The 17,768-nt window shown below is 46.6% G+C and overlaps 2 protein-coding genes across 5 annotated transcripts in view; one reads left to right on the top strand and one right to left on the bottom strand.

Annotated features, from left to right (window-relative positions):
* The window catches only part of CARS2 (cysteinyl-tRNA synthetase 2, mitochondrial), a 34,360-nt gene extending 19,712 nt beyond the window's left edge, over positions 1 to 14,648 (top strand). The window contains exons 9-14 of one of the 2 annotated variants that reach the window (XM_032203945.1): positions 1,569 to 1,635; positions 5,251 to 5,389; positions 7,454 to 7,577; positions 9,253 to 9,351; positions 11,717 to 11,980; positions 14,489 to 14,648. In XM_032203945.1, coding sequence (XP_032059836.1) covers positions 1,569 to 1,635; positions 5,251 to 5,389; positions 7,454 to 7,577; positions 9,253 to 9,351; positions 11,717 to 11,980; positions 14,489 to 14,563 — 768 coding nt within the window. In that variant the 3' untranslated portion in view covers positions 14,564 to 14,648. The remainder of the gene's footprint in view (positions 1 to 1,568; positions 1,636 to 5,250; positions 5,390 to 7,453; positions 7,578 to 9,252; positions 9,352 to 11,716; positions 11,981 to 14,488) is intronic. The other variant, XM_032203937.1, reaches the window with a different exon arrangement.
* A 756-nt stretch (positions 14,649 to 15,404) lies between these two features.
* NAXD (NAD(P)HX dehydratase) overlaps positions 15,405 to 17,768 on the bottom strand; it is a 49,495-nt gene continuing 47,131 nt past the window's right edge. For all 3 annotated transcript variants that reach the window (XM_032191917.1, XM_032191909.1, XM_032191902.1), the window contains one exon: positions 15,405 to 17,671. In XM_032191917.1, the coding sequence (XP_032047808.1) occupies positions 17,521 to 17,671 (151 nt within the window). In that variant the 3' untranslated portion in view covers positions 15,405 to 17,520. The remainder of the gene's footprint in view (positions 17,672 to 17,768) is intronic.

Here is a 17,768-nt window from a genome sequence, read left to right as displayed (position 1 = left end):
GGCGCTAAGCCCTGTGTGGAGCTCCGTGCCTGTGCTCTGAAAAATTCACGGCCTCGGATGGTGCCGGCGGCTTTTCCTTTGTCTCGGGTGGCAGAGGAGCGCGGAGCGCATTCCTGGCAGCCACTGAGGCATGGCTCTCCTTTCCTGCAGCCGTGCTGGATGCTCTCAGTCCAGCTGCGCTATTTTTCTTCCCCCTTGTTCGTGTGTTTTTTTTTTCTTTTTTTTTTTTTTTTTTATATAAAGGCTATTAATTCTGACCTCCAAAATCAAGTGCGTGGCGATAATGCACGGCCAAGCAACCCGCTTGGAAAGATTTACGAGTACTTTCTTCCTCCGTGCTCTGTTTTTAATGAAACGCAGAACTGATTTCTGCAATTTGGATGACCCCTTCCCAAATTCAAAGTTTTCCTCAGTGGAATTTATTTCCTTACTTTACTGACTTTGTTTTCCTTCTGTGTATTCGCATAAAGCTTCTGGGAACACTGAGTACATAAAGTTATGGGTTAAGTTTATTTCCCCCCCCCCCCAAAAAAAAAAAGAAAAAAGACCACTTAGTTTCACAATCTGTTTCTTGATTTAGCTTGCACTGATTGCCTCAATTATTTCTGTTTTCACTTGAGAGACTGCACATAGCTGACATTTTGCTACCTTCAGTGTTCAGGCTGGTTTAGTCTGGCAGCAGAAGCTAAATTCCAAAATGTGCATCTTTAAGCAAATGACACTTCCTGTGTTTTCTTCTTGTACTGACTTCACCTTACGATTTTCTATTTCAGTGGTACTTCAGTGTTACAAATTTACTAGCACCAATTTGCAAATTGGGGGTAAAAAAAAAAAAAGGCAGGAATGCGATGTTCAGTTAATCTGCCACCTTGTTCAACCGGCTTGCTGAGAGCAGAGCTGTCAAGGGATTGAATGTTTTATCTGCGTCCCTTCCAAGCACTGAAATAGTTCTTTGTCGGGATAGTAAATTATTTTTAAAGCTAGATAAGTAGCAGGGTGAAATTAATGAGGCTTCACAACTAGCGTAGATAAATTGCAGTGATATATATATATTTTTTTTTTTAAAAAAAAGCTTTTTGTTCACTCCCCTGTTTTCCTTCATAAGCTACTCCTCCAGAAAAGGTATGCTCATTTTCTTCTTCAGGAAGTTTTTCTTTGTCAGAAACTTTGCAAAAACTTAGGAGTTGTCCTTTCCTGTAGGTTTGTATCCACCTCTTAGTCTAGTAATTTTAGTTTGTTTTTGTGCACAGGTCTTTATTCAATGCATAAACATTTGATCATCCTAACAAAGTATTTTTCAGTGTTTTATATTTGTGATGGACATTACATGTATACTTATATATTCTATGTATATATCATATTGTATGTCGATGGAATTCGATTTTATTTAGTTCAGACTCTGAACAAGTTTTCTCATTTAAAGTTTTAAACCTAATTTAAAGGACAGAGTTTCTTTGTAATGCCAATTTGTCTGAAATATTCTGTAAAACCCGCGTAAGAGAATTAACAACAGATTAAGAAATGATCTGACGCGATATTAAAGCTGTCTTTTTCTGGGTGGAGTTTAGGATTTTCTGGAGAAGTCTTCATCGGATCAATTCCGGATGTTTTGTCTGCGCAGCAGGTACAGCTCAGGTAAGGAAAAGCTACGCCTGGCTTTTCACACACAGCTCCCCGAGCGGAGACCTGGTGGTGCAGAGGAGGGGGCTCCTCCTGCCGTGCCCCGCAGCTCCCACCCTAAGCGGGCAGGTTTTCTGTGCTCTGTGGGGTTGCTCTTAGGCTGACATTTAGGAAGGCATCTTTACCAAGAGCAGCACTTAACTGTTTGTCTAAATACCTTCCTGAAACTGAGGTTAATTACAACTCGGAATTAATTACGCTTTCAATTAATGAATTACCTGCACCTCTGATTTGCATCTGTTGCAGCCAGTTACATTTCAGTCACAACCAACTGCTTTTAGAGACATATGTAGGTAGAGCTTTACCTTCCGTTCCTCTAAGGTACGGCAAGGGTTTACTAATAATTTTTTATTTTTATTTTATTTTTGTCCCGTGGAGTTGCTCGGCATTCAGGGCGGTGCAGCTCACTTGGGCGAACACTTGATGAGCTGATGATCGTGGCAAGCTGGCAGGAGCTGCTGGCAGGGAAAGCTGTGGGGGAATTTTGCTGGCTTCCCTCTCTCTCCACCAGAGTGTTGCCATCAGGCAGGCGCTGCTTTTAACCAGAGGAGGTTTTTGTGTGGATAGCACCAGGTTTTTTTTAAACCAGTTCATTGATATCTGCCAAAAGTGGATGGTAGCACCATGGCTGCTGGCGGATAATGTGATTTGTCAGCGCTCCTGGTACTGTGCTGAGATGCTGGAGCACGCTGAAACGCCTGCTGTGTTATTAATCCAGCCTCCAGATGCCTCAAATAAAGCACACCTAGCAGTAGGACTGGGAGAACTGACGTGGTGAAGGCTCTGTGGCTTTGCTAATGCCTAACACGCTGTGCATCCCCACAGACAGGCAGTTACTGGGCCGGGAGATCTTTCTGCTCATTAATACCTCTGGCTGCTTGCAGGAGCTACCTGCCTGGCGGAGCCTTGCTTTTCCTAAGGCAGCCAAAGGCACCAGGAAGGCTGCGTGTTCCTGAAATACTTGGAAGTTTGGAATAATAGGAGAGTGAGTGGTGGGAGTCTGGAGTGAATAAAACAAAGGATGAAGAAAAAAGGCTGGCACCCGCAGCATTGTCACACAAGTGTTTGTTCTAGAAACAAAAGCTGAGAGGCTGGGTTGCCTTAGTTGCCTCAGGGGTGAGGGATGGCACGGGCAGCCCTGCAGCTGAGGATGCCTGCACACCTCTCTGCACTGCTCCTGAGCTCCTGGCTGCCTTTGAACCAACTTGAGAAGTAAGGCAAAGAATCGCCACGTCCTTCTCAGATAAATATCTTCCTACGATAAAAAAAACAGGCTGCCTGTGCAAATCTAGGTGGCTTTGCTGAAAGGAAGCGGTGGTGTTGTGTCAATATAATGCCAGTAAGCCGCTGTGCAGGCAGATACGGGTTGCTGGAAGGTGTGCAGCACTGCCACATGATGAGGCAGGCCCCTTGTCAGACAAACGGGCAGAGCCAGGCACTTACTGTGCGGTGAGTCAGAGCGTGCCCGTGCCGTCAGCTCAGTTCAAAGATGACCGCTGCATTTCTCCTTGCTGCCTGCTTCCACAGTATTTTTATTAGAGGTGAGATCCCGAGCACTTTCTGTTCCTAAAACTCTTCCTGCAGCCTGAGCCTGTTGGTGGTGATTCCTGCCATCCCAGCCTTGGAAGGAGAACACGTTACCCTGCTGGAATATCAGCTTGGAGAGATGGGCAGCGTTCATTGAGCCCGTAAAAGGCCTTCAGGAGTGCTCAGATGAGGCTGGTGTCTTCCTCTGGAAGCGTGGAGGTGCTGTCCGCTAGGATAAAGCTCCTCTGTGAAGAAGGGGCTGCGTTGCCTGGGGCTGGGGGCAGGTCACCACAGGCTGCAGCCATCGGTGCTACTTAGCAGTAGGAGCACACAACAGCCCAGGAGACACAACCAGTGAAACGGCTTTGGAAATAAAGCCTGAGAAATGAGGCCTGACAGATGCTAGTCGTCTCCCTCTGTGCTCGGGTACTGCAGCAGTGACAGCCTGCAGTTTGCTCCTCTGCTTAAAGAAGCCAGGTAGCAAATGCTGGGTGGCATTGCCACGTGTGGCTTTCTGCCTCCAGCTTAGCCCTGCGTGTCTGCTGCTGTGCACGCCAAGTGCTGAGCGGGGGTGTTAGGGGGGAAAATAAGACGTGCAACAGAAGAGCAGCGTGGTCTGCCGCTGCCACTGCCGATGCTGTAATCGCTGATTTGTGGCTCTCTGCTCTCCTTACTGAGTTTTTTGTTCTGAGGATATCAAGCACATGGTCAGTACTTCGCGATTTCCCTGGATATTTCAGAGATGGTCCTTTGGTGCTGTAGTTTGTGTAGATCTAGTGCTCGTCTTCTGCCTTTTTGTGACCTGTGTTAGGTTTACCCCAAAAACCCTCTGCTTGCCTCTGGAACAGGCTCAGAGATACTCTGTACTTGAATGAACTGAAACATTTTCCTCGTTCAGGTCTCCAAAAGTTGGTGCTAGCAGCAAACACTCTGTTATTCGTCATTTAGCAGCGATGGTTTCCGTGGCAGGGAGGGAAGGGGTAGATGGAGAGCTGCTCGAGCAGCCTGTGTGCCCCGTGGTGCGTTTGCAGCACGGGGCGGGTTAGAAGAATGCCCTGAATCAGTGGAGAAGAATGGCTTTAATCAAAGCTTCATCAGAATAAACTTTCATCAAGTATTCCTCTCGGAGCCCCTGTAACCAGCGTAATCAGCTGGGTAATCTTAGTGGATATAAACGATCTCCTTCGATATCTCACAGTTTCCTAAAAGTCACTACATCGGTCTTTTTAAAAGCTTAGTAAAGCTTAATTCTAAAACCAATGTTAATGAGCCAGGAATGCAGATTTTTAATTACACACAAGTGGAAAACCTGACAAATACAGTCCAGACTAACGCCTCAGTTACACGGGGACAAATCCTGCAGAAAGTCTGTTTGGACAGCTCGGCTTCTTTGGGATTTGTGCTAATGGCACCGAGATCAGGGCTCGCATCTGGCTTCTGTCCTCGGTGAAGTTACCTGGTGCAGACCTAGACTGCAACATGCTGGGTGCCTCTAGGCATTTAGGTGCTGGTGACACAGTCCCTTAGAGGTAAGTGCCTGTATTCCTCAGTCAGTGGTGAGGGTTAGGGGTCTTCCGAGGTCTCCAAAGGCTGACTGTGTCTACCTAAATTAAAACTGGAATGAAATTCAGGGGGAGATCAAAGGTGGGTTCTCCCAGCTTTAATCTGGAGGGACAATTAGAAGTACATCCCATCCAAGTGTGTGAGATTAATAACCAGGCAGAAAGATTCAATACTGAAAAAAATACTTTAATTCAAGCAGGTGTTGCCTCAGAGAGCTTCTAATCTTCACACCAGTCTGAAGCCTTTCCAGTAGGTTCCTTGTTGTCACATATAATGATTGTCTCTTATGTTGATCTAATTCACCTAGTGCACTTGAAAAGCAGAGTTGCTAATTAAATGTGCAATTAAGAAAAGTTTGCTCTGACAAGTGACTACAAACTTGTGTTCCTGGAACTACCGTGGCTCAGGGTATCGTGCCCATGTGTGACAGCAACATCCTCCATAACAAAATGCTTGTCTTTTTTTTTTTTTTGTCCTTAGCAGTAGAATTCAGTGACGAGACCATGAATGATGCAAAGCACCTTCTCCAGGCAATCTCCTCGTTTATTAGAGATGCAAATGCTTATATAAAAGGACAGCTGGTATGTGACCCTGTTAGAGAAGACATACTGTGGGAAAGGTAAGTGTGCTTCCTCTAGATAGAGATTGTCATTATGTGAGCAGTAATTTGCAAATTGCTGGCAGGCTCCAAGGGCTGAACTTCGCAACATACTGAGTTCTGTTGAAGAAGAGCTGGGAAGCAGCCTTCCCTGCTACCCTCACCGAGGGTAGGGTGGATTTATTTTTAATTTTGTAGCCAACTGTTTTTCCTCACAGTCTGCTATACTTAATGCATTGTATTTGTACAATCACGTTGTTTATCTGGTGTGCCTGACCTAATAAAAGCACATTTGCACCTCCTGACTGATGTAGAAGGAAAAGCTCTGTCTGAAGTTGCAAAGCTACCCAGGACATAAGAAGAACTGTGTGTTAGTGACTGAAGGAGAAAGAAGACAACTGGAAAGTGACAAGCCTTGGGTACAGGAGCTTGCAGTGAAACTGGCAGACAGGCTGGTGTGAAGGAGGGAAGGGTTACTCAAGCTGGTCAGGAGAGATTTCATAGGGAAAGAAGATGTTCTGTTTGCTGGGACCCTGGCAGTGATGAGGAGAATCTCTTTTGGAGTCCCTTACAAAAACTGGGTCATCTTACAGGATCACAGAGTGATTTGGGCTCTAAGGGATCCTTAGGGATCACCTAGTTCCAGCCCCTTGCCATGGGCATGGACACCTCTCACTAGAGCAGCTTGCTCAAATCCAGAGATGTGGATGGTGTTGGGAGTAAACCTGAGGAGCCTGGTGCTCTGGATTTAGGGTGGGAGAGGCAGTGAAGCACCACACGTACAGGCAGCTCTGAGGCGTGCGATCAGAGGGGAAGACGAAGTGAGAGACAAGTTTCTTGGTGGTGCGTGCACAGTCATATTGAAGAGCTCATGGCTGTACCGACTGCGTCTCACTGTGTCTCATAGGGAGCACTGGAGCATGTCACAAGGAGAGGGGGTGAATTAGCTACTTGTGATATTGGGCAGCTGAAGCTGTCCTTCAGCTGGAGGCTCCAGGGGACTTGCTGGTGAGGGATAAGGCTGAGAGGTGTGAGGCATGTAAGGAAGCCAAAATAGAGTGTCAGTGGAGGACGTATGAGAAGGCAAAACTTGGGTATCTCTAAAGTGCTTATTTTGGGAAAGTGATAGATATTGCATGGAGAAGGGGAAACTCACAGGGAATAGCTTCAGGTGAATGGATTTAGGGTAGCAGCCATTTGATCCCTGAGAGAGGCAGGTATTCCAGGAGAAACCACTCAGAAACAGGCAAAATGGGGTTGAGGCCATCCCCAGAGGTACTACGGTAGCTTGAGGCTCCCCGGGTAACTCTGCTCCCCCAGCTTTACTGTGGAGCAGCATCCCCGTGTCAGTGGCAATAAGTATTCAGCTCATATAGCTTTGTACAAGAGAAAGTCCCCAGCAATTGTTGGCAGCTTGCTGTTTGTTCCCCCTGCTCAGCTCACCCTGCCCTGCCAAGCGGCCCTGCCTGATGAGTGCAGGCCGCCCACGGGCTGTGTGAGGCGGGCTTGGCTTTTCCACCAGACCTTTCTCTCACCCTACATCTCACCCTATAGATAGACCTTTATCTCACCCTATAGAGCTGGAATTTGGCTACCCTAGGAAACAGGGAAGCAGAGCCTGCCTCGGAGCCGGATCCTGCCCACAGGACTCCCTCCTGACCCGGCCCAGCTCTCCCGCTAAGCGCTGGAGCAACGCGCGTAGTGTGGCTTTGGGAGAGAAGCGTGCCCTCAGCATGAAGAACGGGCTGCCAGAATAAAAGGACGTAGCAAAACTGCTAATGTGCTTCATATCAAGGCAGCTTTCCATCTGTTTTTAAACGATGAAGGCGAGCATCGCTCCGCGGCTGGTTGCTGTGATTAATGATGTGTTTATTGAACGGATCTAGCGCTTTGGGGTCTGACAGGCGTCAAGTTTTTTCCCGAAAAATGTGTTCCCTCCTGATCGGCGCGGCATCTCCCCTCCCGGAGCAGCTCAGGAGGAAACGGGTGTCCTTCCCGTGACTCCTCCCGGCTAGCTGACGGCTTCAGCCTACTGCTGGCATCTTGTTTGTCTTATCTTAAACGTTACCTTTTTTCTTCTTGAAGGCTAGCCAGCACAAAAGTAAACGTGAAGGCTGCGCTTGCAGATGACTTTGACACCTCCAGGGCTGTTGCAGCAATTATGGACCTCGTTCACCATGGCAACAGACAGCTTAAGGCTGTTACTAAGGTAACCCATTAGGATACAGAGATCAGAAAATGACAGCTGTCCACTGTCCTACTGTTTAATGCAGACAGATTAGTTTATTGTTCACACGAGAAACCAGCAGAAACAAAGCTCCATAAATTGTTGACCTTAATGGTCCCCATTTGTCCTGGCTGTAGCGCAGGAATTATATACGACTATTGTATTATGCCTCGCTGTGTCCAAAGTATCTCTCTTTGCTGCTGCCTGATATTATTTATACCTCGGCTTTTCGAAAGGCCCGAAGCCTCTGTGACATGCAGCTAATTTTTAATGCTGGTTTTACGGCCTCATCTTGCTTCTTTGCTTCGTATCCATGCCTTGAAGTTGGCCTTAGTAAGGAAAGGGGTGGTGGTCACTTCTCGGGGGTCTGAAGACTTGTTCTCTTTTACCCACAGCTCCCTTTCTCGCTCGAGGCAAACAGCTCAGCCTTGCTGCTGTGCTCCTTAATTGCTGTTTTCACGACGGCCACCTTGTTGGGCTGTGAAGGAGATGTTGAGCATATAGCAACAACCAATTTTAAGAGAGAATTTGCTCATTGCTTTAAACATCCTGCCTCCTCCTGATCTTGTTTTGGTGCCGATTTTAAACTCCCTCTTCAGCCCCATCTGCCCCTTCTCGTTACAAAATCACTCGCCAAACAGATCCCTGGCTTAAGCCAGTTTGCAGTAGGGATCTGCAGTAGCATTACTGCTCCGTAAATACACGTATTGCTGGTCGCTGCTCGTTTTCTCTGAATTCGTTTTGTCAGCTGGGTCTTGGTGTCTTGACGCTCCTCTGGGTGCAGTGCAGCTTTTTGTTTTACCTCCTAGTCAACATGTGGGTGCTTTTTCTCCTTAAGAACTGAGTGAATTCGCATCAAAAAGAGGAATGAGTTATGTTTATCTTCTCAAAATTTTTATCTCAGTTGGCACGTGCCTGTTTCTTTCCTCAACAGCTCACTTCAGCTCCTTCCAGTTTGGAAGTTGTAGGTTATGGCTTATCTCAGACCGTGGTGGAGATACCAGATAAAATCCAGCACCAGCTGCTAATTTGGTTGTATATATCATTATTCTTTTTTAGGCAAGTGTTAGTCCCTTAAATCTCTTTTCAGTCTGTCACTTAATCTTGAATTTATTTTTTTAGTGCAATAAATGTAGAGGAGAGAAAGAAATACCCATGTCCTTAAACACTAGTCCATCACTGCTGCTGCTCTTAGGGCACGACAAAAAACACCATAAGCAATCTCAAAGCAGACTTCATGTTGTTTAAATCAATAAGACACAAAAAAGGGTGGTTTGTTTTTTTTTTGACCTTTATTTTAAGGATGCCCTTGAAGCTGCGATTTTGTTCTTCTGTTTGGTTTCCGTGCGCAGCAGTGCTATTTTTAGGTCCAATTTACGTGCAACGCGCTGTGCTTGCACGCATCTCCCCTCCTCGCCTGGTAATAAGCTCGTCCCCTCCCCCATTTACTTGCATCTTTTCACCCTCACGGCACAAAGGGGATTGCTGGAGGTGCTTTTATAGCCACGTAAAAGTTCCCGTTTGGGGCAGGTTTTACTGGCAGAGGTGGAGCTATCGAATTAGCGGTAGCTCTCCCTCGCGGCCGCGGCTGTGGAGAGATGCCGAGCTCTGTGATGTGTATTGACTGGACAATCTCTTTTGAGTGTTTTTTAAACAGGATGGCGGCTCTCCCAGAAGCTCTGTTGTGTATGGAAGCATTATTTCCTACGTAGAAGGCGTTTTTAAGGCCCTTGGGATGTCCTTTGAAGAACGACAGGTATGAAACACCTCTTCTGTGCGCACCGGTACATGGTAATGGTGCTAGTGTTGGGTGCTGTGCAACGCTTCCTGAAAGCATGGAGTGTAACAGAGCTATCTATGGCTTCAGTAAACCCTCCTGCATTGCTTGTGGTTTCTGCTGAGATGTTTTAAGAGAGCGTCTGAGCAGGCAGAAAAGGGTAAAGCACAACGGGGGCTTTTTTCCTTCCCCTGGGTATTCCTGCTTGACTTCTGCAGCGATCGCATTGTAGGAACGAAAGTTGGAGGAACAAAACGAGAAGAAGTTAGTGCTGGAGGCCTTTACGTTGGTACTGTTCTCTGTCTGTCTTTTCCCTGGCTCTTCCTCGTTTTCTGATGGTTGCATCCAGGCTGACTTTGGTAGCCATACAAATACTTCTCTGCCCAGCAGGAGCCAGGGCTCGGCTCCTCTGCAGAAAGCCAAGGTGAGGAGGAAGGGGCTGCTCTGCCCTCAGGAGGGGCCTTCACTGGAAATACCTTACCTATCTGCCAGTGCTTGAAAAAGGGCAGGAACAGGGAGGGAAAAAAGAAAGGAAAAGCCCAATGCAAAGTGCTGCAGAGAGAAGAGGACAATGAACAGGCAGGTGATATCCTGGTATATGGATGGGGAGCAGTTTGAAGGTTTGGAGATGAGCGAGCTCTTCTGTGCTCACCTCCTGCAGCTCCGTGAGGAGTGTGGGGCTGAAGAGCTAAAAGGAGTGTGGGCTGAAAGTTAAAAACTTTCTTCAGAGAAACCATTCTACAGAAATTTCTTTTGAGGGAGGGGAAGAAGAGAATAGGGAAATACAAATAACCTTGTTCATCCAGTACAGCAATCAGTGCATTCAGTTACTTTGCTTCTTTGTGGATTTTCCCAGAAATTTTCTCCTGAAACAGCTGCTGGATGCAGTTCAGCTGTTTGCTGCTCCTCATAACGCACGCGTTTGCCATGTTTAGCATCCCACTAAATACTCAACACTTACATTTGTGTGTCTGTCTGAATGTTGAAGCCATTCCTCCTTATTCTGAGCTGTCTGTATGCAAGTGAATATTTATTTGTAGTGCAATAAGTGCCTTAATGCTTTTCTTTTTTTGTGTGCTGCTACTTTCTTTGGGGTATTGGGGTCAGCAGCAGATGCTGGTGAGAGGTAGGCAGGAAGGAAGGAACAGCACTGCAGCTCCTTCCCTGACTCTCTGCTTTTTCCTTTTGCCCTCAAATAACCGAATCAATGAAAATCTTGATTTCTTACTCAAGACACCACAAAGGTCTGGGGGCTATGAGAGTAGATAAAGACATCCCTCGCCAGGTTGAAGTCCTGTAAACGTTTTTCTCTTGGCCTTACCGGCTACTGCTGGGGGCTTCTAGCTGGTGAGTGGAAACCATCGTGCCTCTTTAGAGCTGGGGGCACAGGTAAGGCCTTTAGCTCGCCTACAAGTGCTGTCGTCCAGGTGTGACAGCTGATCTTCTGTGAGAGAGGCAAGGACACGTTTCTGCATAAAATTGTTATAAGCCCTTTGGATTGGATGGTACTACGGAAGAAGAAAATGGAGATCAGGAGACTTTATGCAGTGCTTTATTTAGGAGGTGAACTGATCCCATTTCCCAGGCTGTCCCTCCTTTTGGAGGATCTTGTCTTTGTGTCATGAAATAAGTGCCTCATTTCAACTTTGCCGGTGTCTGTAGAGACCTGCTCTTATCCCCTCTCATCATTTGTCTTTTCTCTCCCTTCTGCATTTAAGCATTTTTCCTGTCCCAGGTTACAAGGGGACATTCCTGGCGTTTAGATTTATTTCCTCCTTCATTCTCCTAAGCCACTTCTTCAGCATGTTTACATCTTTTGAAAGTTTGGGGAATTTGCTGCCTCTTACAATCCTGGAGAGCACCGAGCATCTCAAGCTCTGGCCCCTAAATAGCTTCCTCCTCGCCTCCTCCTCCTCCTCCTCCTCTTTAGTTTGCTTCAGCCAGTGACCTCTGAAAAGGCTCCCTTTCATCCCCCCCCGCTGTTCTGTGACTAAACGCAGTCGGTCCCCTCTGCCTTTAATTACTCGGCCCCTCTTCTGCTCCCAGTGCCCCTGGCAGCTGCCTCACCCCGCGGTGCTGCTGTGCTCTGCATTTTGCTGCAGCGTCTGCTCCCTGTCCCGTGGACACTGTCCTGTGTAGGAACACCCCGAGCTACTCCAAAGCACAACTGGGCCCTAACTCCTGCCCAGCACGAGCAGGGGGTGGGATGTGTTAATCACACCGCTGCAGTGGAAGGTGCACGGCCGTGCGAGGTGACAGGAAGGCCTCCATGCATGCGGCTGAATTGTGATGGATTTTGGAAATCGTTCTCAGATGTTTTTAAAACTCTGCGTTTGATTTACAGGTTGCTGTGGGAGGAGGAAACACGGCTCTGCTCTCCAACGTGATGGACGAGCTCGTGGGCTTCCGCACAAAGGTCCGTAATTACGCGCTCGCTGTGCCAGAAGCAGTGGACACCATGCAAACAGAAGAAGGTGCCCAGGGATCAAAAGGACCAAAACAAGAGCAGAAGGAGAAGAGACAGAAGTTAATGCAGGAGAGAAAACCTCTCCTGGAGGCTTGTGACGGCCTGCGCGGGAACCTTGCTGCTTTTGGAATCCACATCAAGGTAGACGACAGCTACTTGCCTTGTGAGGCTGCTAGGGTCTCTAAGGCAGCGTTATTTCTGCCCTTCCTGCCCCCTCAGCAACTTTCCTCGTTACACCCTGCATCCCATACAGCTGCAGTGGCAGGAGGCAGCAGCTGAGCTGAAGCTGAGCTTTTCCGTGATGGTACTGCTGGCCTTCTCTTCTGCTCCCCTCAGCCTCGTGTCTCCGTGCATGCTGTAGCTACTGCAGTTACTAAGGAAGCATTATTTTGCCACTGATAATCCCCTTATGCTCAGAAATCCCTAAATTGTCCGAGTTTAACACACAAGAAAGGCTAGGAGTAACGTGTGCTATTTTAAGAAGGCTGCAGAGGAACTGGAAAATAAACTGAGATGACTTAGGAAAATAATACCTTCCTCTACCTCCTCACATTTCCCCACCAAAAAGATAAGTCTGTGCAAGAAAGCCTCTTCTGTCTTTGGCAGGTGCAATCCTAAATGTCCCTGAGCCACAAGTGCTTTGCCTGGTTCCTGTCGCACTCCTTTTTCCGTGGTGCTTTCTGCTCTCAGCCCGTTCCTAACGCCACTGTTCCTCTTTTTCATTCCCCTGACTGTGTCTCCCGCTGAAGAGAAATCCCCTCGTTGGCTCACTGCTTCCTCCCCGTCTCAAGATGCTGCACGACTTCCTCCATGTGCGCTGCTTCTTCCACTTCTCCTGCTCCGCTGCCCTTTTCATCTCAGCTCCATGGCGTTAGTTTGATCTTGTTCCTCAGGTGCAGGATCACGCTCCACTTTCTGCTCAGCATCCTTCTCCCTCCCTGCAGTTCGTGCTGCTCCTCGCTTGTGTTTTGAGCCTCGCGCAGCCTCCTTGCATCGTTTTACCCACGGGAGGCCGTGAAGCACGATTACATTAGGGGATAGCAGCACACATCCCCTATAATTGCCGAGCGTGAGAGCTGTCACTCGTCGATGCACTGAATAAAATCAAGCGCGAGCTGTGGGCAGCGCTCGGGATTTCATGTGGAAGGGATACAAGCGGGGTTGGGGGCCGGAGCCCAGCGGTGGCGAGCTGCAGCTGTGAAAGCAAAGGGAGCCCGTGGGAAGCTGGAGCATCGGCTTCCTTGTTTGTACGTCACTAAATCCTCAGCCTCGCTGCTCTGTCAGGAAGGCAAATCCAAGCCTTGGAGAGGAGCGGCCCCGTTTGATCCATCTGGCCAAACAGCTGTGCCCCCCCCCACCCCCCAGCCCCTTTGAAGATTTGTTTTGTTTTGTTCTTAAAGGGATTTACGGATATTTAATAAGCTCCTAGAAATTGGCCTTAGCCGGGATCCAGCCCAATTTATTTTAGTTTTTATATGAGTCTCCCCGGTCCCGGGCCATGCTGCTTATTCCCTGCTGCGATCACTGTGGCTGTGCCCCTTTGGAGGAACTCCCCAGGTGCAGGCTGGCTCTTGGCGGCATTTTGACCCCTGATTCTTCCTGCGTGCTGCAGGAGGGAGCCAGCTCCCTGTTTCGGTAATGACAGCTCCCACCTGGAGGTTAAATGTGGCAGCACCCAACTTGCAGCCTTTTACCTCCTCTGGCCGGCTCACAACTCGAGCAGAACACCAGAGTTGCGTTGCTGTAGCGTGCTCGTATGAGATACAACAATGTGCTTATTTTAGAAAGGGAAATATTTTACATAATTCCTGTTTATTACCACTGGAGCAGTTCTACTGCCAGCCTCACCTGGCCTTTCATGGCACGGCCTCATGGCTCTTTGTTCCCAGAACTTTGTCACAGTAAGTGTGCACTAAATGCAAGATATCTCATATAATGAAGTGAAATGACACAGTTATTTAAGCATCGCAGTTTTCACTTCAATACAAAGAAAATCCTACATTGTATTCCAGCCTTTCTTATGTTAGCTCCTTTAACATTTTAGCTTGTTGAACATTTAATATTCAGATAAACTTTTGTCATTTTCAACAGCTCTGGTCAAGTGACTACATCAAAACTGAAATTATCGGTTTGGTTATGATACTCTTTCAAAAATATAACATTGCACTACAGATTCTTACAGCAACAGGCTTCTATCCTTCTAAAAATTCACAGAGAGGAATGTGTTAGGCAATATTTTCTTGTGTACTGACCACAGAAGAGATGTTTTCCATGTAGGCCAGCCACTTAAACATGAGAATATGATTATGAGTGCCTAACACTGAAAAATATATCTTGTTTTCTTGTAGTGATTTTTTAAATTATTTTTCTCTTAACTGTGAAGAATTGTCTGGGCTTGTTTTACAACTACTGAGCATTGATAGTGAGGGCATTCCTGTGAGATGGTATCACCACCTCTTTTCCTAACTTGATTAATAGCTTTGCTGCGTGACGTTTGTGTTGGAGTAGACAGAAAAAAAAAATAATATCTGCACACTCATTGAGCTCCATCTGGTACATTACAGGGCGCGCTGAACGGGCTGCAGCCAGCTCCACTGATCCCTGTGTGATGCAGGCTGATGAGAGTAACACGTTTCCTTGTTCCTGCAGGACAGAAGTGCTGTTTCGACCTGGGAAATTGTGGAAGGTGGACGAGTGGAGCAGCAGACTGAGAAAAAAAGCTGAACCATCATTACAGGACTTGGTTTTGGTTGCAGCTGCTCAGTGTTGTAAATACCTGTAGTATCCAAATAAAATCTTTGGAACAAAATGTCTAACAGTGATGTAATCTCAGCAAAAACGTTGGAACTACTACTAGGTAAATAAGTACTGGCCTTGAAGAAGGGGCACATGAGATGCAGGGCGTGCGGGCATCCAAACACCCCTAGCAGAGGTATTTTTTTCTTAGGCACAGAAGGAGTTGATAATGTTAAGCCTTGAAGTAACTCCTACTACAGTGCTGCTGGCTTGGTCCGTGAAATCTTCTCCCTCATTACCACGCAAGCACCTACCTGTAAGACTTGGGCTCCTTCCAGTTTGTTTTTGCACAGATTGCCCTGAGCTTTCCCTAGTGCTGGGACTAGGGCAGGCTCAGGATCCAGCTCTCAGAAGTGGAAAAATGCAATTAGCACATGTGGTGTGGTACCTGGGTGGTCATTAAGCCCCTGTGAAGTAAGTAACCTGAGCATTTTGGAGGTGAACGAAATGCCTACCACTGTGTTTCTGTATGTTCAAATCACTTTGTGAGATGCTAAATAAGAAGATGGGCTTATACATCTGAAATTACACAAGTGATCTATTCAAAAGGATAAAGGCTTTCTTTTACACCAAGTGGCATTTATTAAGCTAAACCCATTTTTAGTCACCAGCCTTCCTTAGCACTTAGGCTCAAGTGCCTCTGCTGGGATTTTACATCTGTTAGTGGCTGCATTGCTTCCACCAGTGGCAAAGGAGAAGGAAGGGCAGACACGTCCCCCAGCTCGGCTTCTGGGGGCAGCGTAATCAGAACACACCAAACTCCAGCCAGTTCATTTGCTATGTTTTTTATTTCCTACTGAAAGAAACCGCTACAGTTCCAGAATGCGTAAAAATTGTAACAATTTGCATACATTAGTGAATAACAAAGTTACAACTTTTGTGTAGGTTTAAAACCGACATGGCAGGTTGAAATCTGTACGGATACCTGGGGCTTAATTGCCTTTGCCTACAAACGCCGTTGGGCTAGCATACCGTGATGGTCTACATACAGAAATGCTCGGTATTTGGAAGAAAATCCAGCACTGACTTTATTTAAAAGGAGTTGGGCTTCCCCAATAGGTTTGGGGGGAAAAGTAATTGTAGCTTGGTTTCCCCAGGGATGTAGACAGTTTACAAAATTGCTTAAAATAAACCCCAAGAATCCATCTCTTAGGAGCAGACAGACAGTTGCTCTAATCTAAAAAGAAGTCCGTGAACCCTCATAGACCAAAATGAGCAAACATTTAAAAACCTATTTTAAAAAATAGGCAACTGGTTTAAAAAGAAAAACCAAAAATGCATCGGGGTGAGGTAGTAGTCACAGTGCATACAGAAGTATTGACCGTAAGGGCGGGAGGGGAAGGACTGAGAGCAGCCTGACTTCAGGTGCTTTTTGTGGGGAGCTATTGCAAGGAACGAGAACAAGAACCTATGAGCGATGCCGTGTTCCAGCCTACAGTCAGACCACTGGGAAAAAAGAGTGGTTGCAATGAATATATAACACCTGCTGTAAGAACTAGACACATCTTCGTGTGCTTGTTCCTGCGCTTTAAGGAGTATATACACTTGGAGCTGGGCCGTAGGTCCAACGGTAGCACCCGCTTCCAGACCTCACTGAAGGTTTTGTGACAGCCCTTCGAGTGAGCTCGCCCCTCTCTCCACACTGCTTCAATCCTTACAAGCTTTGACTGAATTTCCAAAAACTTCAGAAGCGGTATTGTGCAAAATCCAACTTCCCCTTTGTATCCAGCACTCATCTGTTCTGCCTGCCAGGCAGATGTGTTCGTAACAGTAGATAGAGGTAACAGATTGGCAATAATGGCAGAGCAAAACACCTCTAAACCCAGAGCCTGAGCACCTGCCACCATTCTTCTGTCCCTGTCTTTGACTTACGACTGCCTGTGTATCACTAAGAGCAGACAGATGCGTGCTGTTGTCTGCCTTTTCCTTCAGTTCCTGCTGGTTAATAAATAGCCACCTCTGTACACGTACACTCGTGCTCTGAGCTCCAGTCCAGCAGGCAATCTGACTTTTAAAAGCACCTCGCTCTGCCGCTAGCCCCGCAGCCTGACCAGCTGAGTTAGGTGGCACTACACTCCTTACCCACCTAGCACCTCTCCCAAGGATAATTTCACACAGTTCGTCACGCTGAGCTCCAGGTGAGCTGAGACCAGCTAAAGGAATTCAAAATAGTTCTTCTTCAGGCAAACACAATCACTGTTCCCTGCTAATATACCTACAGCGTGTCCTTATTCTGCAACGGGGGGAATCTTCTCCCAGAAAGCCAGACGTGGCAGGCAGGGGTGTGCTGCTGGGAGGAATGCTGCCCCTGGGACTGGGAATGGAAAAAGGCAACTAGTTACATTCAGAATCTAAAGCAACTTCATGCGTTCCCTTTCCAACGAGGCTTAGTTTTGCTTCTTAAAGTAAATACACTAGCATGGCAAAAAATGAAGTGCAACAGTTAACTCTAGACAGACGGCCTAAGGATGAAATCATGACAAGCTTGGTGCAATCCAAGAAATTCAGTTGAGCTGGTGGAAGAATTTTATTCTTATCTAAGTATCAAGTGCATTTATTATTTATTTTTTTTTGCTGTTCAAACTTTAGTTATTGCTCAATAACTATCAAAAAGAACAGAGGAATACTTTCAGTTTAGTTTTATTATATTATAACAGATCTGCAACTACAGCTTATTTCAGCCAAAACATTTTCGTATTCCAAACTCTTAGAAAATATCTACATTAATCATATTTTTCTATTCTTAAAAATAAAAAAAAAAAATCTACCTAGCATACCAATGCTGCTACAGCACTTGAAAGGGTGCATTACTTATTTCAATTCTACTGTAAATGCAATTACTCTTGCAGTCATTGTTCTTCCTCTTCTTCTGCGCTGCTTTGGCTTCAGGTTTCAAAAAGTTTGTTAAAAGCTGTTCCAACTTCTGAAACCATGTCAGAGGCAGTCATTGAACGTCCGAATTTTTGGAAGGCTTGGTTGTTACACTGCCTCGTAAGAGAGCAAGCTCCAAACGCAGCCACCAGGAAGGGATTTTGACTAAAAGGAAACAAACACAATTACAAACCATATCTGAACACTGCTTTTCTAAAGCAGCTTTGTGTAATTCGTAAGGTGGCAGGCGTAACCTTTGTAC

Source organism: Aythya fuligula, chromosome 1 (assembly GCF_009819795.1).
Source record: "Aythya fuligula isolate bAytFul2 chromosome 1, bAytFul2.pri, whole genome shotgun sequence".
Lineage (NCBI taxonomy): Eukaryota > Metazoa > Chordata > Aves > Anseriformes > Anatidae > Aythya > Aythya fuligula.
This window is presented reverse-complemented; position numbering and strand designations above follow the sequence as displayed.